Below are 22,066 nucleotides of genomic sequence, written 5' to 3'. Positions count from 1 at the left end.
GTGGCCGTAGCCGCAACCGCTAGCCACGGCTGCAACCGATCACGGCCGCAGCCGCTCACGGCCGCAGCCGCAGCCGGTCACGGTCACAGTCGCCACTGTCCACGGCCGCCAACTGCAGTAGACAGCCGCCAGGCCAATGGCCACCACCACAAGCTGCAGCCGGCACTGTAGTTGCAGCCACAACCACAACCGCAGCCGCAGCTGTAGTCGCATACGCAGTCCCTGCCATGTCTCGTCGCCATGCCCACCGTCGTGCCTGATGCCACACCTACCCGCACCTACCTGCGCTCACCGCTGTCCTCGCCACCACACCCGCCTCCAAGCCCGTCGTCGCGCCAACTTATGCCGCCGTGCATACATGTGCTGCCGCACCTACTTGTGCCACCGCGCATACCTGTGTCGCTGTGCCTACCCACATCGCGACGCCTACTTACGCCACGGCACCCACCTGAGCCGTCGTGCCTACTCGCACTGCTGCACCTATCAACGTCGCCGCACTACCACCACCCGTGCCACGCATGCGCCTACTATTCTATAGAGTAGCATAGAGAGGAACAATCGCTGGACGACCCATTGTCGCCAGTTCACCACTGCAAAGTACATGCCGCCGCAGGAAGAACAGCCGCCGCTATCGCCGTCGACGCCTATCTTTGTTTCATGTAGCAAGCCTAGCTGAAGCTCACCCCGCCATCATTACAACGCAGCTGCCCTGTGCCACCGCTCTACTAATTAGCTGTCCCTTCCCTTGAGGTGTAACACTACCTGCTCTACTAATTAGCTGGCCCTTCCCTTGAGGTGTAACACTAGCCGCTCTACTAATTAGCTGCCACTTTGAGTCCCAATGGTTGAGTCTTACTAGTCAACTGAATCATTGTTCATGTTTGAGTGTTTTCCACGACTGAACCATGGTTCAACTTTCAGTGTTCCACTCTCTATCCATCTAAAATTCCAAGAGCAAGAAACCCTAGTGGGCTTGGATCCATCCCAAAGTGTGAATCAATTCCAATTCCAAAATGACTAGATCCATTCCAACCATTAAATGGTTAGTAAATATATTACCGCCATTTTACCCTTCGATCTGTATGAAACCTTTGAGAATGATTATTCCCACTTATAATGTGGCTGTCCCCTAGTCAGATGGCTGGGAAACCCCAGCTTGACTACTAATTTTTAATTAATGAAGTTGTTTGTCACCCCCATGTTAATGAGCACATCTACTTCATGGCTTGACTCACGTGATTCAATATCATTTTGGACTTTGGATCATTTAAAGAAACATGAAGGCAAGCAAAGTCAATACCTTCAAGAAAATATGAGAAAAATATGAATTTTTTTCGATGTTAATGGATTTTAACACAAACTGGGTGCTCATCAATCGATGATACATGGTAGATATGAAGAATACTATGGTGATAGACATTATGCGACTTTCAAGAGAATCAGATTTCTAGGTGATTATTATTGACATGTAATGTTCATAATGCAGTCCTTGAATACGTACAATGGTTGAATAAATTATAAGTCCCTAGATATATACAGCTCTATAATTTAAATATGTATTCTAAATATTCCTATTCAAAGGATCCTCGAGATGGATATATTAATCTCCAGAAAGTATACACATCCTAATCATCCTACTTGTATAAAAATTATGAAATATCTTGTAGTCATTAGTGTAGAGACACTAAGGATGGATGGTGGGTGCTCTTTAGGGAAATAGTTCACCGAATTGATTTGTACAAATCTTTAGCCATTGTAGTGAAGATGTTGGAGAACATGCTCTCTAAATGAATTATGTTATAATAACAAGGATGACTAATTAGGCTTTGATAGTTAACATTTTCCTTATTCATCTGGGACTATTTCATGGATGAAGAATTATATGTTACATCAAAGATCAAAGAGTTTTTATACTCCTATATATCTTCTCGAGCATAAGGTATATTTTGTCATCCCATTGGTAGACCGTTAAACCTATTGATTGCGTTAACTAATATATATATAGTTAATTAATATATATAGTCAATAATTGGTATTCGGTCATTAACGTCTTTAACAAGATTGATACCTGGGCCTAGGGAGTCACTTGAAAATAAATTTGTTAATCAATCAGATTTATATCTATCTCTTGTAGGCCACATAATAACTATCATTATACCCAAAATAATAAAAAATTATGAAAATGCCCAGAAGATCATAAATAAGGAGCACTCATTTCAGGTCCCTATGCACCCCAGGCTTTTCACCCCCTCCCCACAACCTCTAGAAGCATTGAAGAGATTCAAGAGGAGATCCATCATTCAAGTGATAGTGTAGATACATCTATTGGCCAGACAAGTGAGTGGGTTGAAGGGTTTTTTCCAGGGAATCAGTGAGAGTGGAATATGTTCCACACAAGGTGATTGATCATCATTTGATTTATTGTTTATAACCGACCTGATTTCTCCATCCACTGCAAATTAATCATTTCAAAGAGCCAATAAAGCCCATAAAACCCAACATATGGTAGATGAATGCATAATGCACAAGGTTCTGGACCTTTTGTAATTTTTATTAAGGATCATGATTATTCCTCTGGACGCCCTTTCATGTAAATGAAATATGAATTGGGTTTTTGAAAGAAGAAGCAGAACATTCAAGGGAATGGTTAGGGATATGATGAGTTACTCGACCATACTTTACTCACTATGGGTAACAATTTAAACACAGTTATGTAAACATTAAATATCCTATCAAGTCCATCAATAAAACTCCTGACTGGTTATGAATTGAAAAAATATTAATTATCATCTACGCAAATTTGGAGGCACCAATATGAGATCAAGCTTTACAATTGAAATGAGAAGTCTTTGGACATGAGGATTGTAAGTGGTTATCTCATTGTAAGACCTAATAGGAGTAGAGATTACAATTTATATTTTCATGTACATACTAGAACTATTGAATTTTATCGTGTTTACTTCTTAGGGGAAGGATGTGTGGGTGGGAGAACGTTTAGGGACTTTGTCTGAAGGAGTCAATGGATGATGCCATTAAACATGATCAAGGCATAGATGATAGTGATGTATACATTATAAAAGCCCAGAACAAGCTCAACCATAAACATAGACTAAACTGCAAACAAATGAAAAATCGCATCAAGCATAAGCGGTTAACTTGAGAAGGCTTAGAAGGTAGAGAATACCTGAAATATCATCATACTACATGATATATTTAATGGGTGAAGATATGGGAAATGGATAGTGGATGAATTAGATTTTCACTAGCCATTGATTGTACAAACTCTAAACTTGTATCAATGGATCACAATCAAGTCAGAGAAATCCTGGACTCAACCCCAGGAAGGGACCAATTGGTTTGAAATGGGTCTAAAAGACCAAACCTAATCTTGATGGAAAAGTTGAAAGGTACAAGGCTAGAACTATGGCAAACAGGGTCACGAAAAGGGAGGACATTGACTCTAATGAGACCTCCTCTCACATACTATTGGACTCATTTGAATTTGGAGCTACAAAAAATGGAGGGGACAACAACTTTTAATATGAGTCGGAAGAGAAAATTGTACATGAAGCAACCTCCAGGATTTGAAGTTGAATATAAATAAATTATGGTTTGCTATTCATATAAATCTATGTAGGGGTTGAAGCCAGCTTCCAGGTAATGATGCTTCAAATTCATGAAGTCAACATCACTTTCATATTTATAAAAAACATTATTTGCCAACATTCCTGAAGGAAAGTGGGAGGATTTATTTATTGCTCTTACTCTTGTTAGTCGACATGAAAGTCATGGGCGAAACCCTTTTTTATTGCCATTAGAATCCATTGATACAGATCACTGGGCACTCTAGGACTATGAAAAATCACATATCAAATATTTTGCAAAGATCTGATGAAAAATTGTTTTCTTGGAAAAGCCCCTACTAACCAGGATGATGAGTTAAAATATTCGTAGGGCTCTGGTTGTGATAAGCTATACTGTTAATGACGGATAAACTTTGTGCCTTAATAATTGGATCTCTCAACTATGCACCTACATGTACAAACGTTTTATAATATTTGTAGGAACCAAGGATCTGAAGCTTACCTGCAGTCGAACAGATCATCTACATATTGTAACCCATGCATACTCAAATTTTGTTGGATGTTTGGATACCAGAAGGTCAATATCTGAAAATTTCATCATGCTTGGTCAAGGAGCTATAACATTGTCTAGAACCAAACAAAGCATAATGAAAGAATCTCAAGTGGAAGCGGAGTATGCAGTTCTTTTTTTAAGTGACAAGAAGCCATATGGCTAGGAAACCTCGTTTTGTGCCTTGTAGTTATGAGTTCCAAAAGGAAACCCATACAAATGTATTGAGGCAATGAAAATGTTGTAAGATTCTTCAAAAACAAGAACTCTAATGGTGTAGGCACATGGATGTGAAGCCCTTGATTGTTAAGGAGAGGATTAGAGATCTAATGCTAGATGACATGCTTATGAAGGTAAAACCACATGGCACCTGTTATCCATATGTGAGTAATATAGGGTTACACAATCTCCAACATCTCTTAATCAGAATTTATTAATGAACTAAAACTCTGATTTTTATCACGACTTCTCGAATTCATTAGCTCGTGTTTATTTCACATCAATCAAATGTATTTAATGCATGGTTAGAAGTTACATGCAATGAATACTAACTATCCACTATGGTCAAATCATAACTTTCATTTTGCAGTCACTCCATGCGTATGTCTGCCATTGATCCAATAGATATAGGTCAAGTCCGAGATTGACTTATTTCTCAAGATCATGACAATAGCCTACCTCCTCAAATGCTACCGAGTCAAATGGCTTGGGTGGGGGGAATGTGGATGGTTATGGAACCCCCAATATTCATAACATTGTGAATATGTCCATCTCTTCTCTTGAGATCTCATTCCATAAGAGAGAATCATGGCATGCAATGATTGTCATCTCATCATTGGCTTCATCGTTATGATCCTCAGATAATAAAAGATTCAACATCATTGTTATGGTTCAATGAGTCATGTAACGGCAGCAGGAAGTCGTTTGCTTAAGATTAGGAATTAATTAAAGGAGAAATTGGGCATGAGATGGAAAAAGGCTTTCATTCAGAAGCTTGAGGCCCTGACAAAGCCTGAGAATCTTGAGTTACAATCTTGCAAAAGCGCCTGTGGATTTCCTTGCTCCACCTGACATGAGAACCAGACCAACTTCATGTGCCAAAAAATGGGAGAAAGAAAGAGAGGGAGGGATGGATGGATATATATATAGAGAGAGAGAGTAACAGATGGATATATAGAGAGAGAGATACAGCGAGAGAAATGTAGAGGGATAGAGAGTGTGTAAGAGATGGAAAGATGAGAGAGAGAGAGAGAAAGAGAGATTTGAAGAGAGGGAAAGAGTGGGAGAGAGCGAAAGAGAGTGGTGAAGAGTGAGAGAATTGGAAAAAAATGAGAGAGAGGAGGGAAAGGAGCGAGGGAGAACAGGGGAGGGGAAGAGGAGCAAGAGAAGAAAAAGAGAGAGACAAGGAGGGGGAGGGAAAGGAGAGAAAGGGAGGAAGAGAGAGTCAAGGTGGAGGGGAAGGAGAGAGAGAGGGAAAGAGAGACGAGGGAGGAGAGAGAGGGAGAGAGAGGGGGAGAGATAGAGAGGAGAGAGAGAGAGAGGAAGGGAGAGAGAGGGGGAAGAGAGAGAGAGAGAGGGAGGGAGAGGAAGTGAGAGAGAGGGGGAAAGGGAGAAAAAGGGAAAAGAGAGATGGAGAGAGGAAGTGTGAGAGAGAGGGGGGGATAGGGGGAGAGAGAGAGAGAAAAGAGAGAGACTGAGAGAGAGAGCATGGGAGAGGAAGGGAGAGAGAGAGAGAGAGATGAGAGAGAGAGAGAGAGAGAGAGAGAGCAAGGGAGAGGAAGTGAGAGAGAGGGATAAGAGAGAGACTGAGAGAGAGAGGAAGGGAGAGGAAGTGAGAGAGAGGGGGAAAGGGAGAAAAAGGGGGAAAAGAGAGACCGAGAGAGAGAGAGAGAGGAAGGGAGAGGAAGTGAGAGAGAGGGGGGGATAGGGAGAGAGGGATGGAGACTGAGTGAGAGAGAGAGGGAGAGAGCGAGAAAGCATGAGAGAGGAAGAGGAGAGAGATGGACAGAGAGTAAGAGAGAGAGATGAGCAGTGTGATATACCAGGATACCGTGCTCCAAGACCATAACACTATCCATGCCTAGAACCATAGGGATGCGATGGGCGATGGTGATCACTGTCATGCCCCGGCATTCCCTCGAGATCGTCCTCTGTATCATCTCCGCTGTCTGACCATCGACATTGGCCGTGCACTCATCCAGGCAGAGTACCTGCACAAGACCAGGAAAACATTACCATAAAACACTCTTTCTGTCGAAAAGCATAAATAGTTTATATGAAACCCACCTTCGATGACTTTAAAAGAGCCCTGGCGAGGCAAATGAGCTGCTTCTGCCCTACTGAGAAAGACCCCCCCGCCTCCACCTTGGCATCCAGGCCACCTGCTGCTTCCACATCATCACTTACGTGGCTCTTGATGAGGGCTTCCCACATCATCCCATCGCTCGTGACGCCAAACGGGTCCAGATTTTCCCTGAATTTCCATTTTATTTTGATGCGAAGTGCAACGGGGAGATTGTTTAAAAAGGGGGTATCAGGTATATAGTTCCGGATCGTCCCGGACGTGGACGATGGACGGGACGAGACAAATTTCGTCCTGTCTGACGTCCGGATTCAGTGCAGGGACAGAGAACGGGATGAATTTTTCGTTCGACGATACGAAAACCGTCCTGTCCATTCCTCCTCGGACGAATTTTCGTCTCGTCTGGGGAAAAAACTGTCCCGTTCCTCTTCCTGGACGAAAAAAACCCGTTTTATATTTTTTAATATATTAATATAGATTTTTCTAAATTTTTTAGGGAAATACGGAGGAGAGAATGCAAAGGGACATATGTACAATTATTTCTGAGCAGCGTCAGTTTGCACGTGCGTAAAAATACAGGGACTTTGATGCAAAGTGTCATAGTGATGCCACATGGCTACATCTCAACCGTCGGATGTGAATCCGGCGGTTTTTTGTCCAGATTCATCCGTCCATCGTCCGAGAGCTCTGGACAGACGGTTTTTCGTCCCACGGGACGAAAACCGTCCCGTCCAGTGGACCCCGAGACAAATTTTTGTCCCAAATTTCGTCCATACCCTTGGACGGGACAATTTTTCGTCCCGGGACAAAAAAATCGTCCTGTCCGTGTCCCTGCACTATACAGGTGTGTAGTTAAATTACCGCAGGGAGCCCTCGAACAGAAAAGGGCTCTGAGGAACAATGGAGAAGCGGGATCGGAGTTCTCTCATTAGAATTTGGGAGATGTTCACATTATCCACCATGATCCGCCCCTGACAGACAGAGTTCATCCGAAAAAGGGCATTTATGATGCTCGATTTACCTGCGCCCGTCCTCCCGATGATTCCAACCTGAATTTGGGAGAACAAAAACTCCATTTTGAGAGATTGATACCGAGTCTAGGTTAACATGTGACAACAAAATCAAGGCTATCGAGGAGTTGACCAGTTCGACTGAACGATTACTAGTTTGATCTTTAGATAGTCAGAAGCTATTTGTTAATTAGCCATTGACCGAAACTGATCCATTATTATCAATCAAAATTTTGATCAACATTATGCTCAAATGGAAATAGACCAATCCAGATGGTATGATCAATAAGCAACTGGAATTCGATATACGTTGAATTTGGAATGATCAGTGATCCCTCACGCCAAAAAATAAATTGCGGGTGGACGATGATTAAATTTATTGTCCGTAGCTTGATTGATTGTGACAATGAAGACAAAGCTAATCATTCTCAGTCATCACCAAACAGTGTAACAGATGCCGATCATAATGCATATATTTTTTTCTAACCTGCATGCCTTCTGGGATGGTAAATGAAACGTCGCTAAGCGCTGCCGGGAGAGATGGACCATATCGTAGAGTCACCCGATCAAACTCTATCCTGCCTCTGGACGGCCAATCTGGGGGTGGAAGAAAGAGTTCATCCTGCTCCTCAGGAGGAATTTTCTCGTACTGTAATGGAAAGTATTGATAATCTTGAATTCTCATTAGTTTTTGAAAATTACAGTAAGTTACAGAGGTACCTCCAACACCCTCTCCACCGACACCATCTCCTTCTCAGTTTCAGCAAAGCTGGTCAGAAAACCACTCAAGAGACTGACCACAGGAGCAGCGTAAGAGAGGGCCAAACCCACCTGGAAAAAAAACAAGTCAATCTATCACATACTTTCGTTGAAGTTATCAAGAGGTGCTGGTCAGGCAATCTTACCAGTCCGGGTGTTCCAAAGCTGATAGGAAGAGCGCCACGGCTACCCACGACGGCCATTAAAGCGACGAAGAAGACGATAGCAGCTGCCATTAACTTAGAAATACCAAAAAATGCATAAATGTCGTGTTCCATGGGCAATTAGGAAATTTAAATGGCAGTTATCATAAATTAAACGACCGTACCTGAAGCCTTAGAGAAAGCCACAAACTAGCTATTGACTCGGAGTAAGATGTTTGCTGGTAACGGCGGAGGTGTCGCATGAACTCGCCTAGGAATAGTTCCTGATCCCTCACATGTTTTTTTAATAAGTTCATTTTCTCCCGATGGAAGATTAACTTGGTGTGTTTTGGCTCACCGTTGAAAAAGGAGAATTTCGAGTGTAAATTATGAACAGGAGAGATTCTTTGAATCTCGCACACTCTTAAAATATTATTTTAAGAATAAACCGCAGTTAGACATGGGTTTTCGTACCTCCTTCCTAAATGCCCTGATAGTCGAAGATCCATCAATTGCTTCAGTAAAAGAAGAGTAGATGGGTGAACGGGCAACGCTATCCAGTCTCCGAAGTTCCCGTGAAGTCGAACGATAATAGTGCTGCAAAAAGACTTTTTTCAACAAAACCGGAAAAATTGGAGGCTCCAATGAAATTTTAACTTCAGGATTGCAGTGACCCAAACGAAGAAAAAACATATAAATGGATAAAGCATGTAGGTAGAAACTAATCAGTATAATTTCCTGGCATCACTAAATTCTTGTTGTTTCTTCTTTGGTCAACATCTACCATGAATCATTTTTCGGAGAATGCAGAACGACAGATTTCTCATCATCTTGAAATTAGCTTGTTAAAAAATACCAGACAAGATTTCACCTTTGAGAGACTCACAAACATCTTCGCCCTTATTAAGCCATGGTAGAGTAAGAACATCATAAAAATCAAAGCCTCTGACACCTTGGGCGATGGTATTTTAAAGTTTCGTATCATTCAATAAGATATCATTTCGGTTGCTATGAAAAACAAATCAATTAATAAACGTACATTGAAGATCCATTTTAAGAAAAGTATAAGATACTTACCTGCAACTTGGTAAATATGCAGAAAAAGGGAATCAGAAGAAGCAAAAATACAACCTGAAAATATTGGCATTTACTCAGAAGCTCGTAAGGTCATTCGTTTTGAAGAGTGATGATCTAAAAAGACGAGAAAATGCAAATAGTTGAATTTTTACCTGTCCGTACGTCAAAACTACTGCGATGCCAACAAGATTGATGAAGATTGCAAGTAGAATGTTGAGAATGAATGGAAGTGAATCATCGATAGTATACAGATCTGAAGATAATCTGAAATACAACAAGGATGTGGACTGGATTCTCAGAATTTCTGAATCTTTCAAGCAAGTGTTACAAGGTAGCACGTGCACACACAAGTGGTACATATAAAATTATGTAGCACGTGGGTATGCACATGAAACTTCCGAACACTTGGTTAAGGTAAATGTTCAATGAAATCTTCTTTAAAAAACTATGACCTGTTAAGAATTCTTCCACTTGGGTTTTCATTGAAAAAGCTCACCGGCGCATTAATTAATTTCTCAACGACCTTGGAATGAATCCGGGTTGCTGCGTGGAGCCCACCATAGGCGAAAGAAAACGCCCTTGTTAAGGTCAAAAGCGAGTTTACCGCACAAAACAGTGAAAGGATAACCTAGAGAAGAAATCACCAAGAATGTGAGACATTGAGAGACTAAATGATTTTTTTTTTGAAGAAAAGAGAGACACTCAAGGATACAAGAGAAATCCATGCATAATAATACTCTAATAAATTTTCAGGGTGTAATTAGGAGGAAAAACATCTAACCAGATAAAATCGTGTTGACCGTTTAGATTCAGATGTGGTATCAACCCAATAAGATAGCCAAAGATCGTTCCCATTCCGCGATGCTTGCATAAAAGCAGCTGATATGAGTATGATGGCGACTATAGGCCAACCGCAGAACATACCGTAGCTTCTGCAGTGTGGGAACCGGCACCACGATTAAAATTCCTTTTATTTTTAAATAATAAAACACAAATTACAAGAGCATGCACCATGATAAAATTGAAATTTATCATGCTGCGTCTAATTTTGGCTGCATCATCATAGATGGGAACATACAAGAAAGGACCGCCACTGATCAAGTAAACTTATTTCTAGCCCACTTACTTGTATACGGTAGCTTTAACTTTACCCTCTTGTCTAAACTCTTTCTCAGGATCATCTGGCTCCTCCTCGGATATATCAATAGAATGCATTCCCGCCGGTGCAGCAGAAGTCAGACTCTTGGAATTTATCACGGGACTTTCTTCCTTTTGCTGTTTGGACAAATCATTCCTCCACGTCAACATGGTTTTTGGCGCATATGGTGTCAGGACAAAGCTTTGAAAGTTTCCAGACCATGCCACTGATCCGTCTTCCATGAAAATAATGAGATCTGCCGCAGAAATTGCCTTAAAAGAAAAAGGGTCACTCAACAGGAAGGACACAAATTATAGATACCTTAAAGAAAAAATTTACGTTCGTTTAGAAAACAGGACACCTTGTCAAAGTAGCTGGAACAAAATTCAAAAACTATGGCACTAGCACACACAGATTTACAAACTTTCTTGTCTATACATCACGGTTTAATCTTCAGCATTGATGTTAAATACGCCCATTGGCAAAGTTGGCAGATAAGAAACTTCTGATTTTTGGAGGAAAATATTTCTGTACACAAAACAGAAATATTTTATATTGACCCTTGCCGAATGGGCTTCTTTTGTTATTTCTCTTATATCTTTATGTAATGTGGCCTATTAATACCAGCCCATTTGGGATTTTCTCTCCTTCCTATTACAAATAGCATGTAATGAAACCTAAAACGGAATATGATTGTGGGGAATCTTTTTCATTCTTGATTTCTTCAACACTATTGCAATCTCCTCAATTTTTTAAAAAATTCTACGAACTAAATTAGGTAATTTGATCAGAGAATGGGACCTAACTTTTACTATGAGTGCACTTAAACCTTAGTATCATGGGTACAGAGGATCCTTGTCGTCTGAGTCATTAGGGGGCCAAGAATTGCATTTTCCAGGATCCAGCGAGAGACATGTGCGTCAACTGCGCTTAGCACGTCATCAAGGAAGTAAATATCCGATTTTTGATAGAGAGCCCTGAGAAAATAATGATGATACGAGATCAATTAATTAGGAATAATTAAGGAAAATTTTCAAAAAAAAAACCGTATGAAAGTATGAAAAGCAATACAAGTTCCAGAGATACCTTGCAAGAGCAATGCGTGCTCTCTGACCACCAGATAAATTGGCTCCTTTCTCTCCGACGTGAGCCATATCACCTCCCACCATTTTTGATGTGTCAATATCTAGTGCACACGCATGGAGAACGTCGCCAAACCTGTTTAAAAACATCATTTTTTCTGGTACATGAGTCAAAATCTTAATGCCGTCTATCTAAAAAGGAAAACATCAATACTGTGAATGTTTATCCCCTAAAAATTTATTAGGAGTGGAGAAATATGAATGAAATAATTCAGATTACCTTATTGCATCATATGGCTCTCCAAAAAGGATATTATCACGCAAAGATCCTGACATAATCCACGGAACCTAAAGAATAATTCAACAGTTACCTTTGGTAGGATCGATCTCATAATATGAAAGAAATATGTCGTCCCAACAAAACCTGTGGTGCATAGGCAACAGTCCCATTGCAACTTATTGATCCCTGCAAAGTACGCATCTCCCCTAACAAAGAACTAAGCATTGATGACTTGCCTGATCCGACCTGTATTACGGGTCGAGCACTATAAATAGGGGAATAATTAGATACTTCCAGAGAAATATAAAAACCAGTAACGAACATGAGTTTCAATTTAAGGTTGCATAAAGATGAAGTTTCCTTGATTTAACTGATCTGTGATAGAGAGGAAGAGAAGAAAAATACAAACCCAAAGATGGGATCATTTTCTGAGAAATAATATTCTGCATATCACTTCCTCACTGAGAGGAAAAAAAACCAAAAATAGGAGCAAAAGTGTCAGCTCCTTACGAAAAGCTAACCTCGCCTATGACAGCAACGAAGATGCCCCTGGGAATGGCCAGGTTTATAGAGAGCGAGACGATAGTTTTTGGCTCCTGGTTACTACTTGACCACACGCATACTGCTTCTCTACATATTACAGCCATATTCTTAAGATTGGGAATACTCTGACCCTCAATTGAACAAATTGATGAAGAGCTGTCTCCACAGAAATGCCCATCAGATTGTTGATCCGATCCAAGATCACATTCCGGACAAGATAAAAAATTATTTAGTCTTCGTACAGAAATCATAGCCTGTGAGAAAAAAATCATTCCCATTATAATCAACGTATTTCATCCTAAGGAATTACAAAATAAGAACCCTTAATCTTACATCAACGAGCCCATTTATCACCCAAGGGAAGGAATTCAGAGGAGAAATCAACGTGTTGAATAGAGCAACGCAAGTAAACACCTGAAAAATCAAACAAAATGTACGAAGAACAAACTCCAAGACATGACAGTTTAAACATCCATTATGTCAAGTTAATCTTCATAATATCATACCGTAGCAGCATTTAGTGGATGCCCAGTCAGTGTGAACAGCCCAAACGTAGACAAGGAGAAGAAGGTTGGAGTTGTTGCCCAAAAGAACACACAACATGCATCCAAATATTTTCGAGTCTGTACTATTTCACAGAGCAGTAAATAGACAAATTGAAACAGTCCAATTTCCCAGGGGGGATGACGTTGAGCAAGAAGAAACCATACCGCTAGATGCTTGACTTCAAAACATCTCCTTTTAAGTAGTCGATCAGCAAAGAGACGTTCCCAAGCATATATCTTTAGTGTCTTCATAAACCCCAGCATTTCTCCAGTACTTCTGACCCTAAAACTTGGTTAAATCTAATCAGATCTAGATTACCGAGATGAGGCTTTTGTATGGAAAAAGAAATATCTAGAACATGATAATATAATCTCCAATTAAAACTGTAAATACAGATGGGATTAAATTACAGTGACATCCAATGAACTCAACAGACTGTAAAGTATGTAGAAACCAAAATTTACAAAAAAATAAATACCATCAGAACGTGACATTTGAGTAAGGTTATGGTTGCAAAAGAGAATTTTATTTTCTTAAAAAGAAAAGCAAAAGAGAAATTCAAGATGACAAAGTTTTCAATACGGAGAGAGCTACCTCTCATCCTTCTGCTTCATCATTTTCTCTGTTGCCCTAGAAATCAATGACGCAATCCATTTATTGACTGAAAAAGGTAAAAGCCGTGGTGAATCTAAACTACATATTATTAAAATACTGATAGAGTTACATGATTTGTGAAATGGTTACACAGTTTAATGCCTTTTTTATCATGTTTACCTGGGATAAGCAATACTGTAAGTACAGTTCCCGAGACAAAAGCAAATTTTACTTGGGTGTATAATAGATAGAGAGCCACTCCGATCTGCAATGGCAAGCTTGAATTTTTTTTGCAAAAGTTTAGAAGCTTTTCACACTTAAAGGTAAACTTACTGTTTCCTTAAAATGTTTCATAAAAAGACTTTTCTGCAGAATTTTGTCAAATTAAATGTGCAGATATATGAAGGCTTATGAAATTTAAAAGGCTTTAAAATTTTAATAAGATGAAAAGTCAAAATATTTTGGAGAAACTTAATTTCTAACTCAGCTCGAAATCGAATACTAAAACATTTTTCATGGTCAAGGCTGAATTTTCTTAAACAAATATTCTAGGTCACAGGAATCTCCAAAAATCACATTTATCACCAGATCCAAGCATCATGGTGCACTGATTCCCCACAACCTTAGACTTGTGGCTCTGATACCAACTGATATAGATGAAAGAAGTACAGTAAGGGGCTCTGTTAAGAAATTTGCATTCTCGTTTTTACCATATTAGAGTTGAAATTTTCTTTATATCCCATGTAACGGCTACAAAGTTATGACCGTTGTAAGCTTATTCGAATGGACTTTAAGATCTGAAACCGTTAAGCTCTTTATAAGGGTGTTAGCCCTAAAAAGGAAGTAACCGGACCATTTTTCTTCTGAAGACTCTCTCCTCTTTGGTTCTTCTTTCGTTTCATCTCCTGGAGCCCTAGCTCGTCTCCCCTCTGAGATTGCTGGAGTCATGGGTACATTGAGGTGCTCTTCAACTTGTAACATGGTAGCAGAGCAAAACGCAGGTGCTATCCCTTTCACCGTTGCTTGAACCTAGAACCATTGATCCTGGCTATCTCTGTGTTTTGGTAGTCTTCTGTTGCCGATTTTATTGTATTTGAGGGAGTGCTCCTAAATAGAGCCATAACCCTCTCTAAATTCGTAGGGAGAGCTCCTGAATAGAGCCAGAACCCAATAAAAACTTCACACGATACCTGCTTGAAAGTGTTGCTTGCTTCTATTTGTTAGCTGCTATCTGCATTTTCAGCACATTTCAGAATCAAACGAACACCTGACCAGTAATCTGCTTGACAGTTTTCCTTCCGTTCTTGGTTAGCTGCTACTTACATTATGTGCTACGCATTCCACCTGTCTTTTATTCATGATGGCATCAGAACTTCCTATTTTATCTCCAGTCCCAATAACCCCTTCAGCTGAGTATGCAAAGAATGTGAGTGAACTTCCCAAAATTCTTGAACAATACAAATTCAAAGGTCTCAACATATTGGAGTGGGCAGACTATGTTAAGATGACCTTGTCAGGATGGCGCAAGGTCAGACATTTATCGGAGAACCCACCATCTCCCACTAACCCACTCTATGAGAGCTAGCTAGAAGCAGATGCCCTCATTAAAGGATGGATGTTAGACACCATTGATCCCACCATAGGTCACCATCTTCTTCAACTACCATCTGTGAAGGATTTATGGGATAGGGTACATCAAATGCACTCCAAATGAAACGACAAATGCCACATTACGTATTTGGTAATGAAATCCATTATCCTTACACAAGGAGATGTGAGTATATGTGAATATGCCTCTGCCTTAGAATCTATTCGAAATGAATTGGACTACTCCCAGCCTGTTAAGAATCCAGACCCGGAGGAAAGGGCCCATGTACTAGAAGATTGAGTCCATAATTTATTGCTGGACTCAATTCGCAGTTTGATACATTGAAGACAATGTTTCTGAATAAGGAAAGTACTCCAGCCTTTGCAGAGGCCTTCAAGATGGCCCTACTAGAGGAAAGTCGAATAAATAAGCTGGACAGAAATACTATTATGGTCCTCTAGGACCTAATAAGCTGTACACGTCAGTCCATGAATTAGGGTCATTAGAGAGACCAGCCTTGAGGGCTACATTCCACCCCTCCAACTCTGGATCAGTTGAGGGAGAGCCTTCGTCAGCAGTCATAAACCGGTTAGACAACCATAGTCCCAGTGGGGAGGAAAAACACCTTGTACACTCGGAACCCTCTACGAACTTGTCCAATCCTAAGTCTCAGTATGGCCAGATATATCATAGGAAGAAGTCCCCTGTACAAGGAGATATCAGACCTGTTTCTCCAACGCCTTCATGTTCTCTTCTTTCCCAATTTACAAGTGGAGGAAGTACACCTCTCTATCCCATTCAGCGCTATCTTGCCGACTCTCTTATCTACTCAATATCAATCATTTATATCAAAAGTTGGGTCAGTTGTGATCCCTACAACGATATTCGAAGCTGTGTAGGATCCCAATAGGAAACTTGCAATGTAAACCGAAATGCATGCATTGACCCACAATGATACATGGTCACTGATTACCTTGCCCTCAGGGAACAAACCGGTCGAATGTTTTTGGATCTTCACTTTTAAGTAAAAACCAAATGGGGACATAGAGAGATACGAAGCACAACTAGTAGCTAAAGGATACACTCAACAACATGGCATTGACTACAGGGAAACCTCTGCCCCTGTAGCTAAGACGACTACTATACTTATACTCATCTCTCTGGCTGCTATCAAAGGATGGGACCTTCATCAACTTGATGTCAAGAACGCTTTCCTTCACGGTCATTTAGAGGAAGATGTATATATAGCATATTCCCCCTGGATTTAAGACAGCCCAAAATAGCCACCTAGTCTGCAAATTACACAAATCCCTTCATGGACTTAAGCAATCGCCACATGCATGGTATGGAGCGTTCACCAACACTATGAAGTCCATGCATTATAAATAGAGTAATGGGGATCATACCTTGTTTCTCAAACATTCACCAAAGGGAATCACCATATTACTCATATATATGTTTATGACATGATCCTGATAGGGGATGACAATGAGGAAATCCAGAGAGTGAATTCAACTATCCCAGGAATTTGAAATTAAAAGATTAGGCAAACTCAACTATTACCTGGGCATCAGAGTTGCTTACTCCCCCTGAGGCATCATTTTATCCCAAATTAAATACACATTGGACTTATTGAGTGAAACTGCCAACTAGTTTGTAAACCAGCCGATTGATCCAGACCATAAACTGAGCCTCGCGCAGGACAGCAAGCCGATAGACAAAGGATGTTACAGACGTATGGTTTGTAAACTAATCTATCTTATGCACACCCGCCCTGATATCTCCTATGTTGTGGAATTAGTAAGTCAATTCATGCAGGACACCCCAGAAGTCCATGGATGTCCTGCTCGTCGCATACTCCAATACCTGAAGGGCACCCCAGGACTTGGCATCCTTTTTTAAGTCTAATGGCCATACTAACCTTGGCATTTACAGTGACGCTGATCATATAGGTAACATTATTGACCAGAGATCCACCTCCCGTTACTGTGGCTTCCTTGGAGGTAACCTTATCTCATGAAAAAGCAAGAAGCAACCAGTCTTGTCGTGTCACGATCCAGTGCAGAGGCTGAGCTTCAAGCACTTGCCTTGGGTATATGTGAAGGCTTGTGGATAAACATCTTCCCAAAGAACTCAAGATCCCTCTCTCCACGCCAATACAATTATAGTGCGACAATCAATCTGTCATTGCTGTTGCACACAATCCAGTTCATCACACCAGAACCAAACATGTGTAAGTTAATCGTGACAACATCCAAGAGAAGCTGGAAAACGGCACAATATGTACCTCATACATCAACTCTGCAGAGCAATGTGTGGACCTCCTTACTAAAAGGGTCCACATCCTTTTATTGCAGAAGCATGTCTTCAAGCTCGGAATGAAAAATATTCATTCCTAGCTAGGAGGGGAGTGTTAGAAATTTGCATTCTCTTTTTTACCATATTAGAGTTAAAATAGTGTTTTTATCCCCATGTAACGGCTACAAAGTTATGACCGTTGTAAGCTTATTGGGTTCAGACCTTAAGATCCGAACCCATTAAGCTCTTTATAAGGGTGTTAGCCCTAAACAAGAAGTAAAGTAAACATTTTTCGTCTGAAGACTCTCTTTGGTTCTTCTTTCATTTCATCTCCAGGAGCCTAGCTCGTCTCCCCTCTGAGATTGCTGGAGTTGTGGGTACATTGAGGTGATCTTCAATTTCCAATAAATATCATCCCTCAAGCTCGGTGTGGATGTTGTCCATGCCGAGCTTGACAACTAACTTGAAGAACATTTTTTTTTTTGAACTAACTTGAAGAACGCAAAGGGTTGAAGCCCCTGGTAAATGTCTGCAACCTGATCGAAGGATCCCACAAACAGCGGCTGGATAGTCTCAGCTTCAATTTATTCTTTGATGAAATGACGATCAATCTCAACATGCTTCGTGTGATAATGCAGAACCAAGTTATGAGCAATAGTTAGGCCCGACTTATTATCACAGTATACATACTGTTCCCCCAACTTTGAACGGTAGGTCCTATAAGATTCCTCTGATTCAAATACTCTTACACGTACCCTGAGCTACTAATATAAACTCTGATTCAGCACTAGACCTGGAAACAACACATTTCTTCTTAGTTTTCCAGCTCCCCAAGCTCCCACACACATATAAGCAGCACCTTGATGTCGACCTTCTGTCCATCACATCAGCTGCATAATAAGCATCAATGTAAACTGTGACACTTTGCCTAGATGTCCATTTTACATATGCCAGAATGCGATAAGCAGCCTTTAGGTGTACTTCAGCTCCCACACACATATAAGCAGCACCTTGATGTCGACCTTCTGTCCATCACATCGGCTGCATAATAAGCATCAATGTAAACTGTGACACTTTGGCTAGATGTCCATTTTACATATGCCAGAATGCGATAAGCAGCCTTCAGCTCCCTGAGTTTGGGCAACATAAACCTTTTTCTATTCCTCCTTCCTCTCAGGACATCCATGGGGCTTGAAACAAGTCTCATTGGTATGCTGATTGTGTTTTTAGTGGTACATTACATGCTATCTCTTGGATCCTTTTTGCCACAGAGATAATTTCGTCTGCGCCCTTCTGGTCTTCGTCCTTGTTTGCTTTAGTTGGTGGGGGAAGCTCTCTTGGAGCGCAAGGCTGAGGAGTCATGTCTCTCATCAGAAGAGTGGACCTTTAGTCTGGTTTCCACCTCCATGAGAGTATGGATGTGTTACAACTCCCTGATTTTGATAGTGAAAATCTTGACAATGATTTCGTAGAGCATAATTAAAGAACTTTCAAAAAGAGAACTGTCCAACCTATTTGCCTTATTTCCGGGTAAGGCATATGAGAAGAGCATAGAACCAAGAACGTAAGATGGAGAAAGGAATCAGGTTGACGCCTTTTCATGAATGGAAGCAAAAAACAGACATAATAACCTTCCCTTTCCTTGACCGACTAACTTTCTTGAAGATGAATGCTTGATGACTCCGTCCTTTCCCTGACCTTAATTTATTGGCTTTGAACTCCCTGAAACTTTCTTTGATAAAATATGTTCATGTCTAAAACCCCATGTGGTGCCAATGCCTTTTCTTCTTTTTATAATAGGTTCTCAAAGGAACCTTATCAGGATGGTTTCATCTAAAGTTGGTAATTTTTCCCAATGAATGATCTTCTTCCTCGCATCTTCATGCACAATATTCACAACTACCAGAAACCTGAGCATCCTATCTAGCCCGTCAAGAAACTAGACATGCTGATAGTGATCTACTTCACACCACAGTTAGCACGCCTGGGACAAGGTTATCAGCACTGCTAGCACGGTGGATGTGACGGTTCTCATGGTGGCATCTGTGGCAATGGTTCTTATGGCGGCAGTTGTCATGGCAACAACAGTGGTTCTCGGACTAGAAGTAGCTTCAGCAGTAGCTCTTGGATCTGCAATTAAAGTGGCGCTTGATGTGGTATCTTTAGATTTCATGGCAGCAGAAGCCAGAAGAGCAGCTGCAGCAGGCAGCAGTATCTTTCAGTGGAGGCCTTCAATCCTTTCCAAAGAACATTCCAAGATCTCTGATATCTGCATCGCATAAGGTGATTGTTCTTCTATTATTCCTCATGGCATCGGATCAGTGATCCAATGTTCACCATTTTGTTATGGATAAAAATTCTGGAATTGTGGCTCAGAATCATTGCTACAGACATTGTAATAGATCTCCATTGGGGAGAAATATTGAAACAAAACAAGGAAGTTGCAATAGAAAGAATTTTTATTGAAATAAGCCATAAAAAGAATAATAGAAAAGTAATTATGATAACAGGTCTGGATCGGCAGCAGTGCCTATCATTAAGGATTGAAGACTGAAATATCCTGTCCCAGATTGGGGAAAGTACCACCATTGCAGTGTATCATTCACCCTACGTCCTATTTAAAATCCAGATTCTGATTTGAATTTTAAATTGTTTATAAATTGAAATACAATTAAACATTGGATGATGTCCTAGGCTGATTACAGCACATTCATAAAGACTAATAAAGGCAATTAAATTTAACTTTCGCACAAACATGCTGAAAATAATAAAATATCAATCTAGTACCTCCATATATCATGAAGACTATTGCATAAATTGGCTGTTCGTTCCACATCCACAGACATGAAGGTTTGGATTTCACCCTCTGAAAACCTAGACCTCTCAGCAAGAGAAACTTGAAGGCACTAGAAAAAGTGGATGCCTTAGAATAATTATCAAAACAGGAAATGATTGGGCATAGTTTATATAACACGAAATTGCATTCAATGTTTCCTTTGCATAATCTTTTTTTTCCTTCGCATAATCAATTATAAAACAAATAAGTAAATAAAAGAAGAAGAACAAGAGAACTGGGAGGGTTTTTTTAAAAATTAAATCTAAGTTTCACTGAAAAAGGTAAAAGGAAAAACAGATGGGAACTTTTCCCAGGCAAACATTTATACAATTTTTCAATGATACATTAGTATTTTTTTCATTTTCTTGATTATGTTGCATTTCTTACACTATTTACATTCTTAAGTACAGAATTTTCCATGCCAGAAGTTCCATTGCTAACCAATTACATTATCTATTTGCAGAAGTCAACCTTTAAATTTGTACACTTGATGATGTATTTTAAATTTCACAATCAAATTAATCACATGTGCTTCTTTAGCTTGCATGCAACTGCCAGCCTCTTTCTTTCATGATATGTCCAGGGAAGGGCTTTATCAGACATTTCTGAGATTTCATGTTTCTGATTTGATAGGGTATTGACCCGAACGATAGGATTTTCACAGATGAGAAGCAGTCTCTACCTTCTTTGTGATCCTCATCGAGCTCATACCTGAGTCATTCCTCAATTCTTGTCCTCATGGACCTCATCTTTGATTGAAATCCGGTAGCTACATCCACTATTTCCCTTTAAAATAATATATTGTATCAATAGCAATCATTGTAGTGGGGCCCCCACATTGAAATAGAATTTCAATTTTATCTTGCAGAGTGTTCCTGGGAGGAAGAGAAGAAGGTATGGGAGTTATTGTGAGAAGGAGAGTCAATTCTACGCTGGATAAAAGGAAGGATGATTCTGTCAAGAGGGATAATGGAGAGAAGAGAGAAGAGTATCACCAAATGCTCTGATGAATGGAGATGTTTCAGCCACCACAACAAACAGAAGAGGGGTAGAGGGGTAAATCCTTGTCTGCATATGCATATAAAAGATAATGGCTTTAAGGAAAGGCTAGTATGGGCTCAATGCCACAATGGGGCATAATGCAACAGCAGATTTCATAGACTCGGCCCATAAGACATCCGTATTCTTCCCTTTTATCATCTTCTCCTCAACCTGGAAGCATAAAAATTACTGGTTGATTGTCTATTCTAGCTCCAATGGTACTTCGAGATCTTGAAGTCCATTCCAGTTTTTCATTGAACACTGTTTCAATAGCCACTTCACTTAACGATGTTAATCATGTTAGGGAAAAATTAATTTTTCGAACAAAATGAAGATTCAGGTGTGAACTTAGACGCGCTAGCAAAAGAAACAAAGATTCAGATTCATCAGCATTCGACGGAATGAAGGAGCAAGAAATGAAGACTCGTGTAATGAAGTCAATTCATCAATGGGAACCTGGACTTTTATTTCATTATGCTTTTCACCTCTTTCAGATGCTGAACATTTTTTCTTTAATTACTAGACTTCCAACCACACATCGTCTACAATCAGTGACAAATTCATATTCGTGTGAACTGGAGGATCAATCTCTAAGTGGGGATGTTTCCTCCAAGCATAAGCAAACTTTTTCAGTACTGGTTAGGATTGGGTGCCATGGAACATGATATGGATGCACAGCTCAATTGATAAAATGA

At 40.3% G+C, this 22,066-nt stretch overlaps 1 protein-coding gene across 2 annotated transcripts in view; it reads right to left on the bottom strand.

Moving 5' to 3' along the window:
- Positions 1-4,942: 4,942 nt before the first annotated feature.
- ABCC13 (multidrug resistance-associated protein 11) overlaps positions 4,943-22,066 on the bottom strand; it is a 55,847-nt gene continuing 38,723 nt past the window's right edge. Inside the window, exons 11-35 of one of the 2 annotated variants that reach the window (XM_078587386.1) lie at positions 20,282-20,400; positions 13,789-13,886; positions 13,609-13,675; positions 13,179-13,296; positions 12,975-13,091; positions 12,802-12,882; positions 12,447-12,722; positions 12,070-12,171; positions 11,926-11,993; positions 11,650-11,781; positions 11,393-11,540; positions 10,552-10,835; positions 10,207-10,357; positions 9,878-10,053; positions 9,578-9,689; positions 9,426-9,479; positions 8,823-8,945; positions 8,534-8,632; positions 8,352-8,444; positions 8,167-8,277; positions 7,934-8,095; positions 7,298-7,485; positions 6,421-6,607; positions 6,177-6,344; positions 4,943-5,201 (exon numbers count right to left, since the gene is read on the bottom strand). In XM_078587386.1, coding sequence (XP_078443512.1) covers positions 5,121-5,201; positions 6,177-6,344; positions 6,421-6,607; positions 7,298-7,485; positions 7,934-8,095; positions 8,167-8,277; positions 8,352-8,444; positions 8,534-8,632; positions 8,823-8,945; positions 9,426-9,479; positions 9,578-9,689; positions 9,878-10,053; positions 10,207-10,357; positions 10,552-10,835; positions 11,393-11,540; positions 11,650-11,781; positions 11,926-11,993; positions 12,070-12,171; positions 12,447-12,722; positions 12,802-12,882; positions 12,975-13,091; positions 13,179-13,296; positions 13,609-13,675; positions 13,789-13,886; positions 20,282-20,400 — 3,315 coding nt within the window. In that variant the 3' untranslated portion in view covers positions 4,943-5,120. Of the gene's footprint in view, positions 5,202-6,176; positions 6,345-6,420; positions 6,608-7,297; positions 7,486-7,933; positions 8,096-8,166; positions 8,278-8,351; positions 8,445-8,533; positions 8,633-8,822; positions 8,946-9,425; positions 9,480-9,577; positions 9,690-9,877; positions 10,054-10,206; positions 10,358-10,551; positions 10,836-11,392; positions 11,541-11,649; positions 11,782-11,925; positions 11,994-12,069; positions 12,172-12,446; positions 12,723-12,801; positions 12,883-12,974; positions 13,092-13,178; positions 13,297-13,608; positions 13,676-13,788; positions 13,887-20,281; positions 20,401-22,066 lie in introns of those variants that run through there. The other variant, XM_078587387.1, reaches the window with a different exon arrangement.

This window comes from Wolffia australiana, chromosome 15 (genome assembly GCF_029677425.1).
Source record: "Wolffia australiana isolate 7733 chromosome 15, ASM2967742v1".
NCBI classification, from domain to species: Eukaryota; Viridiplantae; Streptophyta; class Magnoliopsida; order Alismatales; family Araceae; genus Wolffia; species Wolffia australiana.
Note: the sequence above shows the minus strand (reverse complement) of the source record. Positions and strands in the feature narration are given on the sequence as shown.